At 34.7% G+C, this 14,942-nt stretch overlaps 1 protein-coding gene across 1 annotated transcript; it reads left to right on the plus strand.

The window, feature by feature from the left end:
• The first annotated feature begins 761 nt into the window (after window positions 1-761).
• On the plus strand, window positions 762-8,384 carry LOC131641008 (uncharacterized). Its single transcript, XM_058911345.1, has 13 exons — window positions 762-1,012; window positions 1,104-1,437; window positions 2,137-2,314; window positions 2,391-2,440; window positions 3,283-3,375; window positions 3,455-3,543; window positions 4,129-4,207; window positions 4,665-4,747; window positions 5,130-5,208; window positions 5,303-6,044; window positions 6,397-6,483; window positions 6,611-7,229; window positions 7,795-8,384. Exons 1-13 carry the CDS (start codon window positions 981-983, stop codon window positions 7,934-7,936), a joined length of 2,607 nt encoding a protein of 868 aa, XP_058767328.1. The 5' UTR covers window positions 762-980; the 3' UTR covers window positions 7,937-8,384.
• Window positions 8,385-14,942: the final 6,558 nt, after the last annotated feature.

Here is a 14,942-nt window from a genome sequence, read left to right on the forward strand (position 1 = left end):
ACTACTAAAAAAAAGGAAAATTTAACCTATCACTCTCTCAATTATACATGACATTCCCATATATTACATGCTTTTACTGTTATACTCTTGCCTAAAGTTATTGAATATAAAAAAGTATGAATTTTTACTAGAAATTTCAAAACTACAGCAGAAATTTTGAAAAAATATCAAAAATTTCGAATTTTACGGTAAAAAATAATAATTTTCATGAGTTTTTATCATAAATTTTAAAACTACATTAAAATTTTTGATAAAATACCAAAAATTTCATAATTTACTAAAAAATCCTAACGTTCATAAGTTTTTACTGAAAATTTTTAAATTTGTGGTAAGAACTCTTGAAATTTTTTATCGGTAAAAATTCTTGTGATATTTTACCAAAAATTTCGAATGTGTTTTTTTTTTTTGGGAATTTAGAAAATTTTGATAAAATTCATCCTGGCAATTTAAAAATGAACTACTAGAATTTTGGTCTGTTATCGAAAATTTTGAATGAACTATAAAAATTTATTCGCACTTTTTAACTTCAATTTGTTTATAAATAGTTTAGAAATTATAAAAATACATGGAGGTGCGAAGTATAACTTTAGGGTGACAGGATAAATTCTAAAAAAAAAAGAAAAAGTTTATATATTTTTAGAATATAATTGTTAATGGGCCTTAAGCCATATAAGAAATCCAGCCCAGTCCAGTGTAACCCAATAATAGAGGCCTGTTCGGCGTTACGTTCGATTTTGTTTCTCTCTCCTATTTCCTCCTTCCTCATCTCGGCGACGCCTTACAGCACTTTTCCTCATCTCACAAATCCTACCCCTTTTTATTTTTTATAATTTTGATATTAATTTCCCTCTTTTATATTGTTTTATATACTAGTACTAGAATATAAAAAATAAAAATTGGCGAAGTAATAATTTTAGTGAAAGGGGAGGGAACGATCCCCTAAAGACGAAAAAAATTGAAATCTAAATCTACAACACAAAATGGCATTTCACGTTGCTTGTCCAATTACATGGTAATGCTCACGCTTACGCTTCTCTTTTATTTCTTTCTCCTCTTTTTCTCTCTTATAAACACTCTTATTGTTTATTGTTATCTTCTTTCAGTCGAAGAATCTGTTTCTGTGCGTTAGGGTTTCCGCGTTCTCTCAATGGAACCATCGCCAACAGCAACAGCAACAACGACGCTGCCAATGGTTTTCTCAACGACGTTTCTGTGCTCGGAGATTTCATTGCTGATGCTCGGAAAGAGGACTCTACGATCCAAGTTGCGGTTCCCAAGGTTGTGCCGCCGCCTCCGGAGGTTGTTCCGGTTAGCGGTGATTTGGTTGACGAGTCTGCGTCTATGAAAGCGAAGCGTGTTGCGCTTCAGAGGAAAGGTGCGGCGGCTATGATTGCGGCTGAGGAGTATGCGAGGAAGTTTGAGTCTGGTGATTTGCTGGTGAGTTTGGGGGATTATGGTTTTGTGTTGTTTTGTGTGTTTGAGTTTAGTTGAATTGTGGTTTTGGAAACCTAGTTGGGGATTTTATGAGGTGAAATTGTGATGTGTGATGTTGGAATTGAATTTTGGTTTGAAAATTGTGCTGGAGTTATGCTTAATGTTGTTGCTGTTGTTGTTGGTTTGGTAGGAAATTGATATAGAGTTTTGATTAGATTGTTATTTTTGTGCGAGTGGTGCTTAATTTGATGTAGAGATTCTTTTTTATCTTGTGGATTTCTTGTATTTTTTGGGAATTAGGTTATCATGAGTAAAGTATAGCTGTTTTGATGTGCTGGTGAGTTTGGAGAATTATGATTTAGTGTTGTTTTGTGTGTTTATGTTTATGTTTAGGTGAATTGTGGTTTTGAAACCCTAGATGGGAGTTTTATGCATTGGAATCGTGATGTGTGGTGTTTGAATTAAATTTTGGTTTGAAATTTGAGCTGGAGTTATGCTTTATGTTGTTGTTTTTGTTGGTTTGGTAGGAAATTGATAGAGTTTTTATTTTATTGTTATTTTTGTGTGTGAGTGATGATTAATTTGACGTAGAGATTCTTTTTAATCTCGTGGATTTCTTGTATTTTTGGGAATTAGGTTCGCACGAGTAAAGTATAGTTGGTTTTGATGTTTTATTTTACTGATACGTGGTTGTATGAGCAGGATACTTCGGGAAATCTTATTGGAGAAGAACAGGGTCAATCCAATGTTAAGGTCTTTTGTCGAATGTGCAATCGCGTTGAGAGTGAAGGAAGCGAGAAAGCGAAAAAGATGCTTTCGTGCAAAAGTTGCAGTAAGAAGTACCATAGGAACTGCTTGAGAAGTTGGTCTAATAATAGAGGTGAGAAGGTGTATGTGTGCAATTATGCTGTTATGTTCTTAATGGGGCATGTTTTCATTGTGTCTTTTTTTGGCAGATTTATTTCATTGGAGTTCGTGGACTTGTCGTGCTTGCCGAATATGTGAGGTAATGGGTGATGTGCAGTGCTAGTGAGCTAGTGCTTTTTCACGTGTTTTTTGTTTATGGTTCTATTCTTTCTAAATTTTAATCTTAAGACGGATGCTGCAATTGTAACTGATTATATTTATAATGTCCATCTAGCTTCAGTTTTGCAAAAGTATCTTCATATCCCCCACACTTAAATGAAGACGTGTTCTAACATTGGATGTTTCATGTTATTTTCTTGAATATGTGATACTGTGCTTTGAAATATGTTGCTTGACATCACTTATTTTTATGAGTTAGACAGGATTTAGGATTTGCCTGTTTAATCAAATAAGGTTGAGTATTTTTTTTTTTTTTAAAATTGTACATAATGGAAATCTCTCTGTCTGTCTTTTCAAAATTTTCATTAAAGTCGGATTGAATATCATACACTGGGGTGTATGCAGGCTTTCTGTTTCCTACATGCTGTATATTTATTTGTTTGCAAATTAAATTGATTTTGTATCCTGCATGACAATATGATTAGACCATTTATCCACCTTTTAGCCCTGGATTGTCTTCCCTATACGTGAATGGGGAACCAGTTGGTTTTAGAGGCTTTGGGAGCTTGGTTGTCTCCTTTTAACTCAACACCTACAAAATATCCCCTAGACCACTTATTTCCTTGTGCAATGTTTGCAGTTACTTTCTCATGTGCTTTAGCGTAGTTCCATTGGCTTTACACATACATTATTTTTATGCATATATAACTTTTATACATAAAATTGATTGTCGTTCCGTTGGTTGTTGTTAGAGAAGTTGCTAATACTAGCTAAAGGTTCATTAGAGTGCTGTTTGTCTTATGCTTTGTTTTCTTCATCTAGGCTTGTAGACGGACTGGTGATCCAAGTAAGTTCATGTTTTGCAAAAGATGTGATGGTGCTTACCACTGCTACTGCCTGCAGCCTCCTCATAAGGTAGATTCTGTTTCCATTACTAGTGGGATTAGTATTGATTTCAAATGCACCGTTTCTTATATGATTTTGTATAATGCAGAATGTTAGTACTGGGCCCTATTTGTGCCCAAAACACACAAAGTGTCACAGTTGCGCATCCAATGTCCCTGGAAATGGACTAAGTGTGAGGTATGAATCCAAAATAATCCATGTTTTTTGCTACTTAGATGTATGGTGTTGTTATCCTCAACATTGTTGCCATTCCCATAGTGTATTATAATGTTTCTCTTATACATGTTGATGCTCACGTGATTGGATGATGAAAACTATGCTAGTTTTATAGATAAAATTTACCTTCCTAATTGAAACAAAGCCAACCTCTTTTGCTAGATCGTATGTAATTACTACCGTGTTTATTTTAATTGTTTGCTTTTTACTTGACTTTACCGCCTACTGCTCAGAGGGGTTTGGAAATGGTAAAATAATTTGATTGATATTGTTTAGAACTGGCACATTATTTTTTAATTATTATTTAACAACACTTCAGAATAATTTATTTTTCCCAATTTTGAAGCATGTAAATAGATTCTTTTTTGTTAATGCCTAGTAGTACTGCAGTAGCATCTTTGAGTCTAGTAGGCTACTAAGTAGTTTGAAATTTTCTCTAATTTTATGTGTGGCACTGTGGCAGTTAGTTCATTTTCACTTTGCGACTCTTACAGAATCTATTTGATGGATTGACATACGACTCTTCTCTTGTAATAAAACTGATAGGTGGTTTCTGGGATACACGTGCTGTGATGCATGTGGAAGATTGTTTGTGAAAGGAAATTACTGCCCTGTTTGTCTGAAGGTGCCAGTCTTTTCTCTATACCTCTTTGTAATCTTATTTTAGCACTTGGTTAGTAAATCATAGCCAGCTATCATTCGGAAGTTCCTAGAACAACCTCAAAGGAAATTCTGGGCTATATTTTCTAGTTTTGAAAGGAACATATTGGTAGTATTCTTATTACATATGCTATCTTATTAGACCCTGAGTAATTGTAGGAGATGAAACACATGCATGTTTTATAAAATATTGTCCAGAATTGGGCAGGTTTGAATCAGGTCCCATTAACATTCAAGACTGCATCTGAAATATTATGATGTACTTGTGCAAATACCATAATATCGTCACTGAATTTCATTTTCGCTTGACATTCATGTTGTCTTGTGCCGCTTAAATACTGTGTGGTACACTTGTGCTCACGCACACAGTGAGGCAGGAAAGGAATTCTGAATGATTGCATTGTTTTTGGCTTATTTTGTAGGTTTACAGAGATTCAGAATCAACACCAATGGTTTGCTGTGATAATTGCCAACGCTGGGTACATTGTCAGTGTGATAATATTAGGTTAGTCTGCTTCTTGTATTTGTTAAGATGCATTGATAACATTTTGGCATTTACTTCTCAGTCCTATTTGTTAATGTTGCATCTGTATATCTGGAATGGAGATATTATCAATTTTACTTGATGCGATCTATTGTACAATAAAATTAAAATTTGCACTTAACATAGTTAATTGCACTTTTCTTCTTCCTGAGGTGCTTATAGATGCTTGGTGTTTGTAGAAAATTTTCTTGGAACAAGTTTGCTTCTAATTCTTTTACTTGAATGATTGTGCTTGCTGATTCCCGACCATGTCTTGTAAATTGTGCTATGCAGACTGTTTTGGGCTGTGCATTTTTTAAACCAATTTGTTGTATGCTTATTTTTGAAAAAAAATGTTTTCCAGTGATGAAAGATATCACCAATTTCAAGTAGATGGAAATCTGCAGTATACATGTCCTACTTGTCGTGGAGAATGTTATCAGGTGTGCACATGGCTTTAATATATAATTACTTTTGTTTCTTAATGGAAGAAATGTTATTTTCTGAACACACCATATAACTATCTGTATGTTCCAGGTCAAGAATCTTGAAGATGCTGTTCAAGAGCTTTGGAGGAGAAAGAATGACACAGATAGAGATTTAATTACCAGTCTGAGGGCTGCAGCTGGATTACCAACACAAGAAGAAATATTTTCTATTTCACCATATTCTGACGATGAGGATAGTGGGCCTTTAAAGTTAAAGAGTGATTCTGCACGTTCCCTTAAGTTTTCTTTTAAGAATTTTCCCAATAACTCACCTATTAAGATAAAAGATTATGGAAAGAAATCTTCAAACAAGACTGCCAAGAAAAAGGATTCTCTGTCATTCATGACTGGTAAAGTTGATGCACACCATAGTTTTGAAGGACACAGTGATGTTAAATCTTTGCATAGCTTCGATGATGATAAAAATGATGATGACCTGCAATCCCAGAGAAATGAAGGTCCTGATGTTTATTCATCACCTGCTACCGGAAGCCTGAGTCAAACTGAATTATCTTTTCCTGTCAACCGTCCAAGTATTTTGAAACGTAAGTTTGTTGATGAGGTGATGGTCAGTGATGAAGAAAGGAAAACCAGAGTTGTTCGAATTAAAAGCAATAAGGCAAATGTTTTGGATAGTGAAGAGGAGAGTGGAAAACATGGTGATAAGACTCAGAATGTAAAAGGGAAAAAGTTGGTTATAAATTTGGGAGCACGTAAGATCAATGTAGCTAGTTCTCCGCTGTCTGATAATGCAAGCTTCCAAAGAGATCAAGATCTAGTTAATGCAAATGGTATGTTTTAATGAAGTTTCATTTATTTGTTTTCTATGTCTCCGTATTTTAGCTTTGAGAAACGGTGGGATTTGATTATGTAAAAATGGGTTATGTTATGGCTATTTTTTCAGTTAATATGACTTCTTTATCTCCATCAAGTCAGTGACATGACATGTTTTATACATTGTTTGGTAAAATAAATGTAATTAGCACTTACGTAATTTTTTCTACTATGCAACAGCATTTATAGTTATTGTATGATTTGTGTCCGTAGCATCATTCACGTGTGCACATGATGTTGAATGGTTTGATAGCTTTTTTCTGCCATCTCTTTTTCTTTATGTGACTTTTTCCAGTTCAAATTTATCAGGAAATGAAAATCTAGCTCATTTGATGAAGGGAAACAAGTATGCATTAGATAGACAGGATGGAATGGCTAGACATGTTGATGGCAAAGGTAGGGTTGTAATTTCCCCCCTCCTGAATCTGTGTCTTTTTTTCCGCCACACCAAGCATTAAATATGAGTTGTTAATGTCCATATTAAATATCTTGGAAAAATAACACAGGTTCATTTAATTTTCAGGAAGTAGGGTTGACTCTGGCCAATTAAAACATTTAAAGGTTTCAGGAAGAGAAGGAAATATGATCAAGTTGGGAAAAGTTAAGCCAAGTGTTTCTGAACTCAACCTTACCTCTGGTAGAGGCAATATGTCTGATGGGTGTGAAGTTGATCATTTAGAGCGATCTCACATTATGCGGGGTAAACGTAGTACTCATGGAATGAACAATCAAGTTGGATTAGATTCAACATCAAGAGGTGAAAGGGCGTATTTGGCGAGGCAGTCTGAAGGTAGCTCTGATGTATATGACGAGACACATGACAATAATCACACGCCTTCACATTCTTTGCCAAAAGATTCTAAAACTTTACTGAGATTTAAATTCAAAAGGCCTAGCATTGAAAGTCAAAATTCTCCCCATCAGGAAGAGGAGAAGACCACAGTCAAGGGTCAGAGGTCAAAAAGGAAGAGGCCTTCACCTTTCAAAGAAAAAACATTGTTTAATGACTCTGAAGGTGTTAGTCAATCTTCTGGAGACAATATAAATCATGAGAACATGGATGCAAACTGGATTTTGATGAAATTGGGAAGTGATGCAATTGGAAAGAGAGTTGAAGTTCATCAGACATCGGACAATTCTTGGTTAGTGCTTTCTCTAGCTTTTTATTAATTTTCTTTAGGCAATGAAAAAGGATGACTATTAAATATTATTTTAAAATAATAATGTCATACAATTACAAACTACATTTTATATATCTATGGACTGTGGAAGTATTTTCTTTGTATTTCATATTTACAATTTACTTACTTTCAAACCTTAAAACTTTAGAAATTTAGACTATGTTTGAATTGATGGAACATAACGGAGCAGAATGGAATATAAATGTTACTCCATTGTTTGGTTATTTTATTTAAAATGTCTATTCCATCCCATACACCCCAATGGGATATGGAATAGGATGGAATGCATTCCATCATGTTCCGCTCCATTCCATCATCTTTTTATCAATCCAAACAATGGAATATAATATTATTCCATTCTGCTCCGCTCCGTCGTGTTCCATCAATCCAAACATAGGACACATGAATCTTAAAAAATTGTTTATGTTTTATTTACTGTACTGATGAAAATGAACTATGTTAACAATGACTTGATCCGAGACTTTATAAGGATTGCAGTTTACATTTTTCCACTATTTTTGTCCAGGCACAAGGGAGAGGTTACTGACACAGTTGAAGGCACCTCAAAGTTACATGTTACTTACGATGATGGAAGAGTTAGTATCTTGGAACTCAGAAAGCAGGGGGTCCGTTTTGTTCCTCAAAAGCAAAAGAGATCAAAAACATGAACTCAGGTCATTCACCCTTGGGGATTATTTTATGTGCAGACATCTTATTCATCAGACTTAAAGATTATTTCGTCTTTGAGGCCTCTCAGTGAATTTATATTCCTAGCCGCCCATATTGATGCTGGTTTTTTGGGTAAAGCATTCTCAATTGGAGCAATTTCAGTTTTCTTGGAAGGATTAGCCTTATCCCACCGGAGCTCTTTTCTGAACCGCAGGATCTTGATCGCAAATTAGATTTTTGTTTTATTGTTTTTCTACATGTAACTGATTTCACAAAGTAGATTTCTGCCTGTGATGTACAGGTCACCATTTCTGTAGAATAGGGAGATATGTGCCCTAGGTGTTAGATGTATATTTAAACGCCGCCATTAGTTTTTTTGTTTTTGTTTGTGAATTAGTGTTCATGAGATGATATTATCTTGAAAGCATACATTATTGATTTTTGTCATTTTGTTAAAGGAAATGTTTTATTTCCGTGTTAATCTCAATAATTGCAAAGACTAATCTTCCCTTCCAGAACACAACCAATCTGCCCTTTCAATACAAAAAGAGAAAAACCTGCTTGCTTACTGTAAGCAGAAGCTACCCAAATAAAGCATGATCTAGAAAAAGAAAAACTTATTCAGTCTGTACCTTTACCATGTTGTATAGTCAGGTAAATGTAGTTGATCTTTGAAGAGGTAACCCTTTTCAAAAGTTGATAACTAAACTTGCAAGGATTAGTGTTAAACAATTGTTACTTGTGTCATAAACTTTGATGTTAGCACAGTAACATTTTCAAGTTGTTTCAGAATGATTTACGGAGTATTCCCATTTTTGAGAAGTTTGAGCTATTTGTTGGGGGTAAAAATAATTCCATTGAAGCTAAGAAAGTTTATTTCATTTGAAGTGTGAGTAGACATTCTTGCAAGTTTTTGGCTTTCTGTTAAAGCTCGGGGCCTGAAAAATACCATCTCAAATGTAGTCACAAAAAATGGTAATCAGTTGTTTTTCTTTTGGGCGAGCTTTGAACGACGAATAAAATCTACTGATCTAGGAAGAATACAACTAAATCGCCAATTTCGAAAAAATGGTAATCAGTTGTTTTTCTTTTGGTCTCAAAGAATACAACTAAATTTTGACCAAAAGAAGAATCAAACTACAAGACAAGGGTTAATCAAAACCGGATTGGATATCAAACCGGTATACTTATGTATTCAGGGTTTTAAGATTTGACTCAAGTCAGGTTAAACCGGTTATATATAAATAAATTTTTTTGTTATATATAAGAATAATTAAATTATTTAAATAGTAAAAAAAATTATTAATAATTTTTTAATAACTAATACTTAATAGATTTTTACCATAGGCTTTAATATTTTTAATAGGTTAGATAGGGAAGCTCAAAATTTTTATTTTAATATAATAATAATAATAATAATAATAATAATAATAATAATAATAATAATAATAATAATAATAATAATAATAATAATAATAATAGTGATTCATCAAATATATTTGGTATTCATTAAACGGTAAATACCGTATTTATCTATTATATATTATTATATAAAATCCATTTTCATTCATCAAATGAATAGAGAATATCAAAAAAAAATTTAAAATAGCTTTTATTTTGATTTTTCTACGATAGTGTGTACTAGAGTGATTGAAGAAGAAAAATGAAAATTATATCATGTATTATTTTGATTCAAAACGAATTTTTTTATCATATTTTTATAAATCAAAAGCAAAATTCGTTCTGACCCTAAAAATCGCCTAAATCGCCAATTTTTTGGTTTTTAATCGATTATTGACCGATTTTTTGGTTAAAATTCCGATTCTTCTGCATGCCGATTTTTAGGTTCAAACAACCGGTTGAACCGCCCAATCCAGTCTGGTTTTGATTAACATCTTTGTAATATTATGATTTTACAGCTGAATCGAAGGACAACCAAATTTAACATATCTTTTTTGAAATTCTAGTATAGCAGACCCAAATGTCTTGAAGGATATCGAGACATCCGATCTGTCAAGAAACACTAGCAAGGTATATACACAGATTTATGTTGTACTGAAAGATAAATGACACGAGAATTGTTTACCTAGTTCGGTCACAAACACACCTACTCTGGGGGCATACCAAGCCAGAAATGAAGTTCACTATCAGCAGTATTAATTCAAAGCTAAACTCTCCTGTTTAAAACTCTTCACTTAATCCCTACCCAATGACTCTTCTACTTAGATCCTCTCTAGGTATGGAATATCTCCATCCCACTTCCAATCACCTCAGTGATGTTGCACAGGTTTCCAGTCCTAGGATCTGTAACAACGATCTAATCACCAACATTCTGATCACACAGACAAACAGTTTTGGAAGACAGCCAAGACTCTTGACTATGAACACTAACTTGGAGTTACTTCAAAGCTTCCTCCAAGAACAATACATACTCCTCTTGCCTACAGGCTTCGAGGATTACAATGACCTTCTCACAACCTGAGAGGCTCAGAAGAAGACATAGGAAAGTCTTCATGCTTTCATAGTGATGGATCATCTCTACCCATACCTTTTTAGGCATTGACTCCCTCATAAGAGTCAATCTTTCAAGGACACTTCTGATTTGTATCCCTGAGCATCCACATCAAGCATCATGACCTTTAGGCAAGATGTCATGCATGCATAGTCTGAAACCAACCTTCAATGATTTCTTAGTGTGCTTAAAAGCTCTACTAAGATTCAGACTCTCTAACTATAACTGAAGGAATAACCTAAAATAATATGCCGATTAATTCATCCTTCTACTATTTGCATTCACTAGTAGTTACTGATACTAATGAAACCATCATGGTAGACATGCCTTGCCTGAGCATACTACTCTAAAATAAGAATCTTCTTATTCCAACCCCTATTTAGAACTATCACTTCTGAACGTGGTATTAAGATTCATGGTCCCAAGTCTTTTCCACAAACTATTATCAGCAATGATGTTACAACACCATTTGGGACATCAGCTTCAAGACCCAGCTCTAGTTCTTGAATCATTATTCCAAGGACTTATTGTGCATCGAAGTACTTCAAGTTGCTCAACAAAAATCTCACCACTGCAACTTGCGAAAGAAATAAACTCTTAATCATTTCCTGACAACATTGGGTCAGAAAGCAGACTTGCACACACTTCAGATTTGTATGCTGACCCTGTCACGGTTGTTCATCAGTTACGTGCTCATCTTCATGCAATCAGCAGATGATGTGTTTTACTTCCTTTAGAGATACAATCAGCTGATAAGTCTGCCTCTAATATACAAAATCAGCAAATGACATTGTTATGCACCACTTGAAGTGACTGGATTCTTCAACAAGACACGTAGTCACGTTAGCCGTTTCTGATTTGGTTAGTTACTTGACCCTTAATTTCATCATGAGTTAAATAACCTTCTCTAGTTGGGAGAAGCAGAGAACTAAAGTGATGGTCAACCATCAACTCCGATATTAACCTATCTTTCAGGATCTTGCTATGGTTCTGGAGATGATTTCCATATTAACCTACCATTCTTATAGGGGATCCAAGATAATCAACCATTGGTAGTTGATCAACCCTTCAAAGACCATATCTCATATGCATAAAGTACAGACCTCCTGTCTGACTACGAGATGTTTGGATGCCATTTTTCTTAACTTATAGAAGAGATTCCTTCTAATAGTTATCCGAGGCAGATTTCAACAAACATGGCATTAACTGGCCTTTGCTCGTCATGAGTAGACTGTTCAGACTAAGTCTACTTCTTTAAAGCACAAGGATCCACGTCATTCCTTGCACTACCACTAATTCATTATGTGAGGAAACCATATAAGTGAATCCAAGCAATAAAGAGAAGCTTCACGAAAGTACCAGGACACCTTAATCCTTTGGTCTCAGAAACGTGTTTCCTCATTGCTTCAGCTGAAATGTCCACCCTAGGTGATTTGGATGACATTCCTAAGTTCAGGCACACATCAATCACATAATGTCGGTTAATGTGTCTCCAATGCTTACCACCTTTTAGAAGACTTTACCAATGGAACAGGAGGACTTAATCATTGATCCATGTTCGAGTAAGCGACCTCCACTCTATTCTTGAAAAAAACCAGACACATTGAGAAAAATAAATTCTTAGAAAACAGATGTCAAAACATTATGTCTGACACTTCCTTCAAGTTCTTATGGGTAAGCACAAGATAAATAGAATCTGTTACATGGGCATAATCAAGATTCCATCAATCTGGTTCCTTTGATCAAGAGGATCCTCCATATATGAGCTTATCCTTCACAAGGGCTCCGGTGGTGATGCCTTTATGAGTTCTTCTCAAGATCTCGACTATTATACTTCCATATACCTTGGTCACAAAGGTAGACAGACTTTTGATCATATCCTGACCAACCTGCACAAATCAGATGTCTCATCTTTCAGATTAGGTGTAGGTTCCAAACAAAAGCATTCATAACATTTTGTTTAGCATCCAAAACACCTGTTCTTTAATCGGTAGTTGCATACCTGCTGAAGTAATGTTCTAACATATCATAGAACATTAGTTACTTCTTCTTGGAACACCCAGCTTAACTTGGTGCTATGAGTATTACTGCCTCAATAACACCCCTTGTTTCAGCTCCAATACAGACGACCCAACTTTACCAAGTGTAGCCGGATTCAGAGTTACTTCCTGAAGGAAATCCAGAATTATGAAGACCAAACTAAATTTTTCAATCTCTCTTCTTGTTCCTTGAAGAAGCATCCATCAGCCAAACTAAAGTGCCTTTCTAAGTGGACTTGAGACCCAGACTCAAGTATTGTTGGTCACTTTGGTCAGTTGATTGAACCAGCTTTGTTCATCCCATATCATGAGTGCAGTTCCTGAAGAGATCAAACCCTAATGCTAAGAGAACCATATTTGAAAGAGATACCATGTAGCGGAATTATATTAACAACTCCTCCTCATCCTTTAGGCATAACATCTTGTACCTAATCAACGCATCCCACAATCAAGCAGCACAACCTTAGGTTTGAAAATAAATCAAACCAACACCAAACACTACCACAACTTTTGATGCTCAACATAGTCCATCCTCCACTTCAAAGGACCATGTTCACACCAGACGATGTTCAAACATCTTTTCATTACATACCTTCCTTTCCAAACCAGAAAGTATCCTTCCAGGATCTCATCCAGAGACAGAACAAGATGCCTGCTCTGATACCAATTGAAATTCTGGTATAGCAGACCCAAATGTCTTAAAGGATGTCGAGACATCCAATATGTCAAGAAACACTAGCAAGGTATATACACAGATTTATGTTGTACTGAAAGATAAATGACACTAGAATTGTTTACCCAGTCCGGTGACAAACACATCTACTTTGGGGGCATACCAAGCTAGGAATGAAGTTCACTATCATTAGTATTAATTCAAAGCTAAACTCCCCCTTTTACAACTCTTCACTTAATGCCTACCAAATGACCCTTCTACCCAGATAATCTCTAGATATGGAATATCTCCATCCCACTTCCAATCACCTTAGTGATGTTGCACAGATTTCCAGTCCCAGGATCTGTAACAACGACCTAATCACCAACATTCTGATCACACAAACTAACAGTTTTGGAAGACACACTCCCATGACACTACCTAGCCAAGACTCTTGACTATGAACACTAACTTGGAGTTACTTCAAAGCTTCCTCCAAGAACAATACATACTTCTCTTGCCTACAGGCTTCGAGGATTACAGTGACCTTCCGATAACCCAGGAGGTTCACTTAACCTAGCCCTAATGATTACATCTTGATATACTTCGGCTGGCTTTCTTTCTAGGTTACAAACCCTTATATTTATAACCTATACCCAACTGGATTTGAGCCTTTAATCACAACTAATTTGCTGTTACAAAATCGCAGTAACTTCTGCTACAAACAAGGTCTTCAATATCCTAGTTTCCAAATATATCTCCATATTTAGAAACTATATAATCTTCAAATATTCTGATTGATTCTTCAGACCTTTTAAACATATAACGCCTTATATGATTTGCATAACATTCAGAGAATATTCTTCATCTGTTAAATTGAAACTGAATCTCATTAATCCAGCTCAGCAGGCGCGATGTCAACAGCTATTCCATAAGGCATGTTATTCCAGAACATGTTCCAACATCTCATAGGACATCTTCTTGTTGTACCTGTTGTATTTTGTACCTGTGTTCTATTAGCAAATTTTACATCCTATGATACATATTGTTGTTAATATAGTTTAGCCAAACATAATTGCCAATTAAATAATTCAGAGAATAAACATTTTTATCAGTTTAATATTTAACATGTGGATCAATAATTAATATTTAATAAGTGAGTCAATGATTTATACAATAATAAACTTATTTGGGATGGTTTATTTTCCATATTTTATGAATTTTCAAAATTGTTTCTCTCGCATTGTCTACTTATAAAATTCTAACACACCTATAATACAAGAGAACAACTGCACAAAAAAAAAAAAACAAATTCAAGTAGAAATGAGTGGGTTGAATATTGTTCCTATATGAATTTTGTTATTTGGACGAATCCTTAGTAATCAAACAACACGTCTTTCTATTCAGTAACTTACGAAAGCAAAAAGCAAAAAGCAAATGACACAATAAGGTCAAAATTTGTTTGATAATATTACTTATTCCAAGTGTAACTATTACAACTTTTGTTTAAACCCTTTGGTTTTAGAGGGATAGTTTCAGTTGGTGGGTAATTTTTGGGTTTCCAACCGTTGTTTCTTGGTCTTTTGTAAGCGGGATTAGAGTACCCCTAGTACTCTTTTAATGAAATTTCTTGCTTATAAAAAAAGGGTCAAAATGTACTCTGCGTGACAAATAGCCAAAATATCTCAATTTCTATTCTTTCTCATTCCTTAATCAATTCCAATTATTCATTCATCATATTTGAAGAATATTCAATAAGTTTAACCATTTCACATCCCCACATTACTTCTTGTGATTATAAT

The sequence above is a fragment of the Vicia villosa genome, unplaced genomic scaffold, assembly GCF_029867415.1.
Source record: "Vicia villosa cultivar HV-30 ecotype Madison, WI unplaced genomic scaffold, Vvil1.0 ctg.003445F_1_1, whole genome shotgun sequence".
Lineage (NCBI taxonomy): Eukaryota > Viridiplantae > Streptophyta > Magnoliopsida > Fabales > Fabaceae > Vicia > Vicia villosa.